Consider the following 13582-nt stretch of genomic DNA (forward strand, 5'->3'; position numbering starts at 1 on the left):
CATGAGCTCCTTGTTTAATATATGGGAATGTGTTCACTGTGATAGTCAAATTGCTGCTAAAAGCCCTTTAGCAATAGAAAAAAAATCCTGCATCTAAGAGGATTATGGTGTTCCTTAAGTCAGCCATAGAACTTGGCATGATTTTAGCATCAATAGCAGTTATGCTTTAAGGGCACTGTACAAAGCTGTAAATTTTGTATTTAAAGCATCACTTCACCTTGAGGCATTAAGGCAGCTAATTCCCATTTCAATAACAAAAATTTACAATAAAACCAGTTTTCAGCTGATAAAATATCTTTCCTGTGGACTTAAATTCCTACACTTAACAGTGACATAAAATAATTAGCTATATGGCCCCTTGTGTGGTTTTATGGCTTCTGCCTTCTGTATTTGTTGCTATTACCTCATTATGTGGCCCCAGCTGAGCAAAATGCTCATGTGCATGTTTAAATCTCAGTTTGCTCACTGAATATAAGTGTAAATGCTTTGCAGAGTCAAGGCCCATTGAGTTCTAAGATGACCCAAAACAGATGTTTCTGTTCACTCTCCATTTCCACAGGACAATACATCTCTTCAGTGTTCACTTATTTTGAACTGAGCCACCTAACTGCTAACAAAGGAGGCATTTATTTTTAAGCCAGTGAACCCTCTTTTTCCAGGATTGCCTATTTTAAACAACAAAGTATTTAATGCCCTTTGTTATTAATCTGTACAGTACTGGATCTGGGGTAGCTCACACTGAGAAATAGATTACTTGGAGAGTGTGTTTCCTACAGCTATTTACATGCTTTGGAGGTGTGGTTGGTTTTTTTCTCCTTTTTTCCTTGTTTTGCCTGAGGACAGAATCCACAGAGATGGGAGAGGAGAAAGGTCATCACTACTGACATTTCAGTCACTGCTGTGTTTGACTGCAAGGTTTAGTAGAGGTTTGTTCATACTAGTTAATGGAGGCCATATCTGATTTTCTTTTCTTTTTGTTGTCTTACTTGACTGGTTGGAAGAAGATGATCTTTTTCCAGCTTTTTCCTCTACTGCAGCCTTTCCATAAAAAGTCTAGATTCCTACTGCTCATTTCAAGAAGCCATAGCAGACTAAATGTTCAAAGATTGGCAGACTTCCCTGAGATGGTAATGAATCTTTTACTTTTGTCTGGTTTTGGTTGTACTGTCGAATACTTGATCATGTCAAAACAAGCACTTAAAGCTGATACTGAAAGATGCTGGTGGCAACAAACACTGCTGCTCATAAATAGCCTTTTCTTCACGGTGCACTTCTGAAGTAGTGAAGTAAACATGGTTATATGAGTGCAAGATGCACAAATACAGATCCAGGAATAATGTATCATCCGTGATGAAAAAAGCACTTTGTGCCCTGTTTCCATATTGCTTGTTTAGAGTGAGCTACATAAAGGATGTTTACAGCACCCACTATTTAGGTACACAGAGTATAGTAACTGATACTATTTTCTGTCTTAATAAATAGCTGGAGAAAGAGAAAGTGACTTGAAGAACAAAACATTCAAACAGGATCCCCGGTTTCTAAGATGTTATGACGTACATGTCCCCTGCTTGAAGTGGCTCTGGATGGTGCATATTCTCTCAATCTAGTGGTTAGATGGATGGGGTGCCATATATTCTTCACAACCTTTCAAGATGTTCCCAGCTGAAAATGGGTGCAATTAAAATATGAAGGAAATACTTTATGAGGAAAAGCACATAGCTACATTAAGTAAGGAGGAGAGACTAGGGTAAATATGACAAAGAAAATACAAGGGAATTCAAAACAGTCAGGTTAGATCTTCATCACTGAAGCTTCCCCTTCTTAACAGCTAACTTTGGCCCAGCTCCCTTGCCTTACATGTGTAAAAAACTCCAGCTTGCCTATGGGTGATGGGAGTATGATGGACTGACTATATATGTGCCTCTGGCACTGTTGGCCTTGCAGCTGCCCCCAGTCTCTGTGAACAAACATTCAGATCTTTCCTGGCACCTTCTTCTGAGTGGGTGTAAGTGTGACCAGTATGCCCTTGGTCCCATAAGTCATGCCCAGATAAATCCAGAGAGAGCTGAGCAAGGGGCTGCAGTAGGTTAAACTGTTGGCTTTGGAGCACAGGAAGGGGCAGGCTGTCCCCTTGGGTAAGGAGCTGCTCAGGGCTTTTCTCCATATGAAGCTGTTTGATGGTTGAAAAAAATATTTAAAGCAGAAAATCCCTAACCAGAGGCAGGTAGCTGCTGTTTTCATTAGTCTGGGCATGAAAGCTGCAGTGTTTGGCCTGCCAAAACCCATGGAGTCAGCTGTGGTTGCCAAATGGCTGCTCCCTCCAGGAACAGGCTGACTGAACCCACTGACTTGGACAGTGATGAGGTCTCGACTGACAGCCACAATGTCTAAATTGGGTAACCAGAACCTGTTACCTTAAAATCATTTCCTATGACCCACAGTCCTATTATCATCTCCCATACCACTGTACAACAGTGTTTATGTGTTTGGAAGGTTTACTTGTTTTCTGGAAGGACAGATCCATTCTCTTTTCTCTTTAAGGAAAAGACAGACTTGTTCTCCTAAGAGGAAGCCAAGCTTCCTCTAGGTCACACCTTTTCTGTGGGTCCTTGTGATGACAGGCCCACACATTTGCCTGCATCCAGTTTAAAGGCTTTTCTGTCTCCTGGCAAAGTACCTGTCATAACAGATATTTTGAATCCTTTTCTTTAATCTCCAACCTAACAATCTCCACAGTTACAGCAAAAGCTCTTTGCATCTCCACATTGTAAGGTCCCTTTGTCTTTGGTTTACGACCTTTCCAGACTTTCACCAGTGCTATTGTAATTTTCTATGCTCTTCTCAGATCTCCCCAATTTCATCTTTTCCAAAACATGGAATAGCAATGCAGCCCATCACTTGGTGAGTAATGTATCTGCTACATCTTGCCAGCTGCAGATGCAGCTTTTGAGGTCAACCAATCAATGTGTCACTTGTCCTCCTTCTGAGGACACTTCTACCATGCCAGCCTCCTCACTGATGCCACCCTGGCTTCTCCCTCACCCTGTGGCCTGTCACATCTAATGTTTGTGCTCAGCATGCTGCCCTAGTGATCTAAGTAGTGGTATTTTTTGTGTCAGATTGACTTGAAAAAAGTGTTGGGTATATGTGAGATGCAGCATGGCTGCAGGGCAAATCCAGACCGGAGCTAATTGTGTCGCTGTTACGCTCAGTGCCTGAGATTAAACAAGCTGGTCTCTCGCTGCCTCCAGCTGAGTTCTGAAAAACCAAAACATTTCTGTTACTTCCCAGGATGAAACCAGGGGAGAAACACAATTTCATCATTAAAAACCCCTCTACAACCAATCCCCCAATCTTCTTTTCTTTAAATATAGTGGTTTCCCAACCTTTATATTGCTAAATATGGCCAGAGATGATCTTTGTTCTGGAGAAAACAGCTGAATTTATAGTAAATCCTACATAAATACAATCAGATCCTAATTTTTGGCTAGTCTTTCTTGTGCCACTTTAAAATGTGGGTTAGATCTTCTAAGTATTTTAAATTCATATATATACCCTGTATGTTCGCATTTAGACAGAGATTCACAAGCTCAGCTATTCTAGAATATTATTCAAATCTATTTTTTTGTCATCACTATCTTATGCTCTTCTATCAGCTGGATATCCAGGGAGGCATTTCCATTTGACTACTGAAAATACAGTGTAGCAATTGCGTAAATTTTCCAGTAGTTTTAAAATAAAAAATAGAATTATTTTCATTTTAAAATGTCTACTGCTTTTTCACCTGCAGAAGTGTAATCTCTCTGTAGGTTACATGAACCCAAGTTACATCTTGCTGGAGGCCTTCCAGTACCTATAAACAGACAAATTTTAAAGGTAACACCTTCTAAAGGTAGGCTGCAAAACTGCGAACACAACGAAACCAAAAGTGTGAGGACAAAGAGGGTACAAGATTTCAAAACTTCCCTTCCTATGGAAATGACCTAAAGATGTGAAAGTGGAAGGATACATGCCAAAATCACATCCATAACCACTTTACTTTTAGACATCTTTCCTTCCTTCATTTATGGTCTCTGTTTTGTCTGTGCAGACAGTAAACTCTTACAAACTCTTCAAGATATGCATCTAAACACAGAGCAAAAATGTGCTGCCTGATCCTTCTGTGTTTATTGAAGATCTTCAGCTGTGGATGCCATGGCTAACTGGGGCTTTGCATTCCTGGGTTAATATTTAATTTGTAGCATAGCTGTAGCTCACATGGGATCCTAGATTCATCAGTCAGAGACATGTCCCATTAGTCATTAAAAATTTAGTTCAAATAAGTGATACAGGATTGAACCATTATCTATTATTAATCCTTTTTTCAAGCTAAAGTAATTATAAAATAAACATGACCTTGAAGTCTTATAAAAAATGTAGTCCTAAGTCTTCTCAGAAAGGAGAGACTTCATTTTGTTGTTGCCTTTTTGTGGAAAATCATTAAAAAAGAGTCAGGAAAAACTTATTAATTTTGGGCAGGCAAAGTTAGTGTGTGTTTCATTTACAGGAATATTTCCACTGAAAATCCAGATAGAACCAAGCCCTCTAGAAGCCTGGAGTCATAATGAACTAAAAGAAACTGTAACTATATTACTTTGCCTTATACAAGCACTATATATATGTTTAACTCACAATCTGATACATAAACACATATATTACGCAAAAAGACCCACACTTCAAAGAGGAAGAGAAAGCTCTATTTTCTTGGCATGCACAAGGTATGTGTCAGGCAACAGCAAATGACATTTGACTGGGATGGTTGGTGACTTCCACCTTTAACTGTGCTCTATTCATTTACCTGAATCAGTTTAAACCTATTGATTTAAAACTTTTATTTTTATTACTAGATTAAGTGAAGTTTGGATGTGTTCCATTACACAGAGCAGCTTTTTTACTTATTTGTGTTTGTAGTTTCACATGGGCTTAATTCCCGTGGGTGCAATTTACTCTCAAGTGCTGCGCTCAAGAGGCAAAAAGACCTTCAAGTGGACATAAATTAGATTTGGCTGAGTACAAGACTCAATCAATATAGTTTAAACATTTGAATAGTTCCTCAAGTCCTGCTGGCATATCTGGGTTTGCTAAACACACGCTGGGGTAAAGCTGAGGAATCAACTATAACTTCAGGAGACCAGTGAGCTGAGTTTCCCTCTAGAGTCAGTGGAGAGAGAGTCTCCAAAATTAATCTCCTTGCAGAATTTGGTTTTGATTTTTAGGGAATACAGAAAAATGTATTCACACTAAGGCTTAAAAATAAAAGTTGGCTGTTATTTTAATGTTAAAGCTTTATCTTAAATCTCTAGACTCCTAAAGGGCATGATGCTTCAACCCAGAATCGGTTAAAGGAGAATAAATTTTGAAGCACAGATTATAAATACTTCCACAGCAGATTTGCCCACACACTGTAACTACTAGCAAATTCCTGGTTACAAGATAGATTCTTGTACCATCACTTTGAAACTGCCCATTTACATCTGCTTTTCTTGTTTAGCCAATTCTGCTCCATTTCCCCCAAAAAACCAATGAACCACAATGAATCAGCATTCAGCACACTTTTTTTATGAGTACAAAAATCTGTTCCTGATCATTATCAGGAGTGAAACCCATTTACCAAAATGGTTAAGTACCTGTAATAAATAGTCTAGAAGGAATGAATCCTACAATTTAAAACTTGATCAAGTGATTCAGCAAGGCTTCTCTGGTCTCCCGCTCCAAGTATGAACATGGCTAACACTATGCCAGGCCAGCTGAGGTTTTATCTAGGGTTGAAAAGATCCAAGGACAGAGATACCAAGCACAGTCCCAGTGTTGCTCTGGTATTTCCACACCCTTTACAGAAAATACTTCTGGTGGTTCAGATGTGCTATGTAAAGCTCCTTCATCTCAAGCAAGTTCTGTGTACCAGCATAATTTGAATGAAAACATGGTACATTTATACAAAATTCTGTACCTTAAAAGCAACTGCAGATGACTTAACATCTCTTTAGGACTAAATGCTTTGACACCTTTCTGTATTTGCTCCAGCCTCCACTGGGACTCTAGTTTGTGCTGGCATGCAGTGTCGTCTCTGCAGAACTTCCCCTAGTGTCTGATGGAGATGGTGAAAGTCTTTCCACTGCATTCAAATAGTTTTGGGTTTGCATTTGTTTTGCTTCTGGAACTACAGTGTTGATTGTTATTGCTGATCCAATACCAATAGTCCGAGCTTACTCATGCAGTCAATCCAACAGCTCTGCTTGTTAAATTTTCTCTCTTTTTAAACCTCTCCTTAGGTTGGGAGAATCCACAAGAATGCTGCCCGCAAAAGAGAATACCACGTCCTGTTCATGGTGATCACTACAGTTATCTGTTTCCTGGTGTGCTGGATTCCGTATGGGGTTATAGCATTACTTGCAACATTTGGCAAGCCAGGTGCTGTGACTCCAGTTACAAGTGTCATACCTTCCATCCTAGCAAAAAGCAGCACTGTTTGCAATCCCATTATCTACATACTTATGAATAAGCAGGTAAGACATACATTATTTTTAAGGTGTATTTTCTTCAGGGTCCATCAGATATTCTTGACCGTTGTGACTACCTGTCTTATAGATGTATCTTTAAGGACCCTGAAAGCTTGTCCAAACAATACTACTGTTTGCAAACAGCGTATTGCTAGATAGGAAGAACAGGAAAATGGTAAAATGTTTGCTTACTGAAATTGCTTGTTCTTCTGAGGGCACACTGGGTATTAGTGTGTATCCTTCAGAGTTAGTTGCCAAAAACCTTTACAAGAGGAATACTCAAACATTTGTTGAGGTTAAGGAGTGGGGGGAAAAATGGACAAGGAGACAAAGGGATTTCATGACCTTGAAAACAAAATAAAGGAGACCATTTTTAAATACCATTTTCATGGTAGATCCCCTTGAAACTTAATATCATTGCAATTACTATTTTTTGGACATCTACATCCTTACTGTTATATTCACAGTTCAGCTACATGCCAAAATGCATAATGAATTTTGTCTCATGAGCACCAAGGCATATTCTAAAGTACCTACATCCAGTTCAGGTCTCTCATTCCTGTAAATGCCATTGTCAGTACTCAAAAGTGAGCCTCCTAATGTTTCTGCATTGACAATTCTGACTCTAAAGTCCGATAATGGCAGATCTGGAAGTTTTAAATTGTTTTGCAGTAGGAAATCTGAAAAAAATATGCATAGTTTATGAAAACTTTTTAAATTGGATTATGTGTTGGAGGTTGTTCTGTATTCTTTCCTCATTGTGTCCACTACAAAGCAGAGAAACACCCTTCATCTTTTCTTGCTCAGTGCATGCTGGAGCCCACCCTTAATATTTATCAACAGCACCAATATATTATCATGGAGCTGAGACAAGGGAAGAGTTAAATGTAACAGCCAAATATATTCAAGTTTTGCCACAGCCTGAGATCATTCTTGTCCTGCTTCATCTAACCTAAATTTCTTAAACAATGAAAGAATCTACTCTTGAAGTTTGAGGGGGAAATCTCAAGCAAATTGTGAAACCTCCTTGAAATCAGAAGGAAAAAGTTCTGTTGCCTTCCCCAGGACCCGAGCTTCATTTCCAATGTCTAGTTTGAGCTGACATTGAAGTAAATAGAACATTCCATTTGAAAAGTGTTAATGCTGAAGAAAACCAGTAACTTTTCCCCCTTACCTTTTACAATTCTTATGAAAACTTCTCAACAGCAGCATCTGTCTTGCTTCGTAATTCTCTGAGCACTTTGACTGAGGTCCTTAACTGAGAGATAATCTGATTGTGCTATGATCACTGGAGCAGGTTATATAATATTGATAACAGATACATTTTGGCACTGTCATAACACATGGAGATGTGATGAGCCCCCCTGAAAGGGAGGTGCTTGGTCAGATTTGGGATAGATACTTTTTACTAATCAAACCAAAATGACAGCTAATGTGCAGCTTTAACCTGCAGCTCTCCTCTGCTGTGCTACTGTGTATTAGCAGTGAAAATAATTGTTTTTAACTGACCCTGAGAAATGTGCTTTGCTCAAGAAGGTGAAACCCATCCTTTTGTCTGTTCCTCCTTTCAGAACAGGAACAATAGTAACACCCCCATACAATGCATCACTGGTGTTCTTGGCACCTCTGTAGTTGTTCTCATGCTTTCTTGTAAATTTAACACCTCAGGAAAAGAAGTTGTTCATCTTCCTGGCACTCATCTTTCCTGGTCTTCATGCTTAGCTGAGAATTGTCACGGAAGGCTGGTGCCTGCCAACACAGAAATTATCTGGTCTGCATTTTTCACAGTTCTCTGTTTGCAGATGTGAGGTACCACAGTACAGTATTTACTCCTGCCCCTTAAACCCTTAAAAATACACAGAACATATGGGATAATTTTTAACCCTCTATATATAAGTCTTTCTGCTCTAGGAAATGCCCCGAAGATTGGAAAATGTTGTTGGTTGACTGCAGTTGTGGTGTTAGCTTCCAGCTGTCATAAATCTCTGCAGAGTATTGTGGAACCATCAGCCTCTGAGTCAGCTTTAAAACTCATCCTACTGAGCACATCTTTAAATTAACTCTCAAGCAGTCCCTGAGTCACATTCATGATCCTGGAAATCTAGAAAAATAGTTTTGTCTTTGGCATTGCCTACTGCACTGACCTGAGGCGGTAAATCACTGAGGAAAATAGTGAATTTCTTTCCAGCTGCAGGAACTGCCTCAGATGGGATGGCATGAGGAATGCTGCTGTCCTTCTTCCTGTGCTGTGCCCCAGGAGGAGAGAGATGTACTGTTTAAGCTGAAGTGTTTCTGGGCTCATAACATGCCAGGAAGACATCAAGATTCACTGACAAAACTAAAGCACTAAACTGCCTGAGACCAAATGAAACTGGGGTGAAGCTGGAGGAGACAGGTAGAGGAGATCCCATTTTCCCTGTTTTTTCTTTATGGAAGGCTCTTTTGGCCCTTGGCAATATTACTGTTTGTGCCTGGAGCAGCTTCCCCAAGGGTCAGGTCCCAAAAAGGCAGCACACAGCCAAGCAGCTGGGCAAGGTCAGCCTGCACTTTCAGTGCATCAGTTCTTTATAATTATACAGTTAATGTAGTTGTGCAGATTTTGTTTCATCTTCTCCTACATCTCTCAGTGTCTTTTATTCCCATCACACATCCCTGTTAAGTTCCCATTGTTCAAACTTCCACCCATGCAGCCACCCCAAACAGATTTTTAATGGCAGCTCTGACTGCCTTCCTTTCACCATGATGGTGTGACAGACTCCGCTGTGACTGTGGTCACAGGGGTTTTCAGGAGGAGAGGACAGGCGAGAATGTTGACTCCATGTTCAGAAGGCTTGATTTATTATTTTATGATACATATATATTACATTATAACTATACTATAAAGAAATAGAAAGGAAAGGTTTCCTCAGAAGGCTAGCTAAGCTAAGAATAGAAAAGAATGATAACAAAGGCAGCTCTCTCAGACTTTGTCCGAGATAGCTCCGTCTTGATTGGCCATCAATTATAAACATCCAAGAGGGGCCAATCACAGGTGGACTTGTTGCATTCCACAGCAGCAGATAATAATTGTTTATATTTGTTGCTGAAACTTCTCAGCTTCAGCAAGAAAATCCTAAAGAAAAGATTTTCACAAAAAGATCTCTGCGACACCCTGCTCTTTCCATGTTACATGCAAGCAGGTATTATGCATTCACTCAGGAGATACGGAGTTTCTCTGTAGCCATGGGTTTGCTGCTGAGGAGGTGATCACTGGATGAATCCTGCTGTTGTGTCCTCCACAGAACAGCATGGGAACCCCAACATGGAAGTGCTTTCTGGCTGGTATAACTGTGCATGGGGACATACTGCACTAAGAAACAGAGATTATTAGCTGGAAATGTGGCAGCTTCAAAAACCTTGTTTTTACATACCAGAAATTCATTTTTTATTGAAAAATTTTATAGTCAAGATACGAATAACAAGTGTTCAAGAAGGTGTGGTCATGGATGAGATCACAGTGAGATTGAGTGAATCTCCACTTATTTCACAAAATTTGAAGATGGAACTCAGAGAAAATAGAAATTTGCTGCATTGCTACTGACAGCCAAATTTTAGTCAAGTTTAAACCTGTATCACTTATAGATCTAGAGAATCAATTGTTTGAAAACCATAGATGAGATTACAAGTCACAATCTTTGCTGAAGCAAAATATCCTCGCTTCCCTGCAGCTCATGAGCTTTACTCTACTTTCTTTCACATTTTTTGTTTCTCAGATAGTGCACCTAAATCTCCCTGGACTGCTGAAACTCAGGCTAGCATATCTAATACTCTGTTGCATATTACAATTGGATAAAAGTTCCACTCACACCATGTGATCAGTAATGTGCTATTTCTGGTGTCAGAAAGTGCCTCTGAGCAAAATAAGGAGGGACAGTGTGAGGAAAGGGATGTATTAGATGTGAATATATGTTCCTGATTAGTGATTTGATTTCTTGTGTCTGTCTTCTTGCATTAAAATCATTGCAATTTTAAAAAATAGGTGACCCTTTCATTTTCCCCAAGGATCTTGAGAAGTGATGCTCAAAAGAATATACACACTTACTTGAAAGTCTGTGGCCTTTCCAAATTAATCATGAAATGGAGCATGATGGGCAAGGGAGAAATTAAGGAGAAATAATGATAAAACTAAGACATTTTTTTTCCCTGAAGAAATTTGAATAATAATGATAATGATGTACTTAGGGAGTGTTCCTCAATGGGACCTGAGCTCAAGATCCATCATTCACCTCCCAGGCACCTCTGTTGTGACTCTGACAGTCCCCAGGAAGCTGTGCCACCTCCTCTTACCTAATGACTGCCTTGTTGCTCAGGCCAGCCCCCTCTTCCAGGGCCTTCATGGAACTTCCCAGCTGCCAGATGAATAAATAGTTTTTCTGTCCATAATAATAATCCATTTGTTCTCTCTATATGCAGTTTTCTAGCACTCCTTTTCAATCCTTCTTGATCTTACTTTTAGTACTGAACAGGGAGAAATGCAGATGTGCTTTGGGAAAGGGAGATATACATGATCCTGATAAAAAAAATTAAATAACCTTAACATTCCTCCACTGGCTGTTATAACAGATGTGTTTTCAGTCATTTTTCATGGGGTATTTTGCAGTTTTCAGTATTTCCAACAAAGGTAATGGCTAACTTTTAAGGCTGGGGGAATGCATGTGTAATGAACAGCGTATTTTATAAGTTGCTCATTTTCACATTTGGAAAGATAAGATATTTTAGCTGTGTGTGAACACAGAACTACAGATCCACAAAGACAGTGTGCAATTCAGGCACAGTTGTGCCAAATTTCATTTTATACATAAATTGGGACACTTCTATTAAGTCCTGAAAAGAGTCCTTGTTTGCTTGGTTCAAACCTTTCAGAGGTTTGTGGGGTTACCATAGAATTTATTATCTTGTTATAATTTTTCATTAAAATTCACTTAGATTTCAACACTCATGATCTGTTTTTTTTATTCCCTCTTTCACTGGTAGCTAAGCTGTCTTTGAGTAATTAATAGTTGGAATAGAATGGCACACCCAAGCTCTTCAGTTGAAAATAGGTCAAGTCAAAATGATCTCTTCCTGCAGAATACTCTACCATAGTACAGCTCAGAAATGTTTTGACTTTACTTCTCTGCCAACATGTAGTGTTATGACTTTCTAAAGCAGAGGGGCAAAGAGAAAAAAGGTCTCAAGGGCACCTTTGCTGCTGTCATAAGGTATAATTCCATTTCACACAGTAAGTTTTAAATTACTTTAGGATTTTCTCTTGCAGCTCATGACAAAAAAATCAGTTCAGGTAAATAACTTGGGCATTTGACTAGGGCTCCAAGCAACCCCAGCAGACTTCATGCTGCGCCAGGCTATATCCTTTGATACATCCTGTCTATGTTGACATGTTCTGCCTGTCCTGGACTGGCTTCAATATCACAGAAGGGTTTAGAACTTTCTTCTTTTAGACCCATGGCAAAACTAGGAGCAGGAAGCCAGACCACCTCTTAGGCAAGCAAAATACTGAATAAAGTTGAAAACTAATGCAGATGAATGATGAAGAGAAACACTGGATAGGTGCATGTTTTTAACTATGTGATGATTTTCACTTTATGGCTAGGGAATGCATTAATGGAAATGAAAACCAGTTAAAAGATACTTCTTCTGGAAGGCACAGAAAGTGAAGGAGAGCAATATCTCTTTAAATCTTATTTTAAACAGGACCTAATATGTTAATGTTCCTTCCTGTATAGCTCCTTTCATAGCAAGAGAGATACATGAGGCTTCACAGAAGTGGGAAGAGACCTCCACATTACACAAGGAAAATAAATGGGTCAGAAATCAAGGGGAAAATGCAGTGAGCAGGGTTTGTAGCAAATGATGGGATCCTCTGTGGTCCATATCCACTCTGCAAAAGAAGACAGGCATTTCTGAAAGGAGAAGAGTTCCACCTTTAACATTAAACCTGAAGGATAGATTGATAGATAAATGGAAGCTTCCAGTATTCAGAGCTTACTGTAGAGCAAGAAATGTGGTATGTTCATAGCTAAAAGAGACGTGTTAGGATTTTTTTGTAAGCAAGGTCCCTTGGTAGTCTCATTGCTCTTGCAAGTGGACATCATAGGAAGCTCAGCCACAGTGGTGTTTCTTTGCTGGCTTCACAGGTACATCTGTCCTCAAGGGGGAGTCTAGAGGGTCAAGAGCTCATCCAGTCCTAAGAGAAATACAGGGGAGGGAAAGGATGAAACACAAGCAATTGTGCTGTTTCTCACTTTCCATTACTTCAGCGTGATCTAGAAGTTGGGTGAGAGCACTTGGCAGTTAAGTTTTTTTTCTGAACTGATTTCAAAGTTTGGTGTGGGCAGTTAAAGTCCTACAAAGGCATATGTGATCCACAGATAATCTAAACTTGAGCTATGCTTCAAAATGGCATTGCCAAGCCACACTGAATGGATGGATGTCACAGGATGTTCTGTTGCAGTGGTGTAAACTGCAATGGCAGGTCAGGAATCAGAATCAATTTTAGCCCACACCTTGGTTTGATTAAGGTCACACATTTATTTAGCCTCAGGATTCCCCATTTCAATACTAATATTTCTGGTTTTCTATAACATGTCTAATGTTATGTTTTATAAGTAGGACTGCAGTTAAGCATTTGGTACTACTTACCACTTCAAAGCTAAATATAAGCACAGTTTGGGTGAAGAAAACAGAATGCAACATTCTGTAATGCAGTGCAATACAGCATATTAGATAAACAAAGATTTTAGTTGCTTTATGACAACAATCAAATTCAACAGATGAAAAAGTATTGGAAAAGTAAGCGCAACCATGGCAGTGACAGAGTCTCTAATTTGCCTCTCCTGTTCAATAACTGAGTAATCTTTTGTCATATGGTAGTGGCATAATACTAAAATTTTATTCAGAGCAGGACATTTTTTCTACATATTGTGTCAATTGAGATTACTTCTCAGAGTTTTACTGTGTGTACCAGGCATATCTTTGCAGTCACGTCTCTTACTAAGAATTGA

The 13582-nt window shown here is 39.3% G+C and overlaps 1 protein-coding gene across 1 annotated transcript in view; it reads left to right on the forward strand.

The window, feature by feature from the left end:
- The window catches only part of LOC131572312 (pinopsin-like), a 69751-nt gene that overhangs the window by 41455 nt on the left and 14714 nt on the right, over positions 1-13582 (forward strand). The window contains exon 3 of the mRNA XM_058825439.1: positions 6312-6545. Coding sequence (XP_058681422.1) covers positions 6312-6545 — 234 coding nt within the window. The remainder of the gene's footprint in view (positions 1-6311; positions 6546-13582) is intronic.

The sequence above is a fragment of the Ammospiza caudacuta genome, chromosome 2, assembly GCF_027887145.1.
Source record: "Ammospiza caudacuta isolate bAmmCau1 chromosome 2, bAmmCau1.pri, whole genome shotgun sequence".
NCBI lineage: Eukaryota > Metazoa > Chordata > Aves > Passeriformes > Passerellidae > Ammospiza > Ammospiza caudacuta.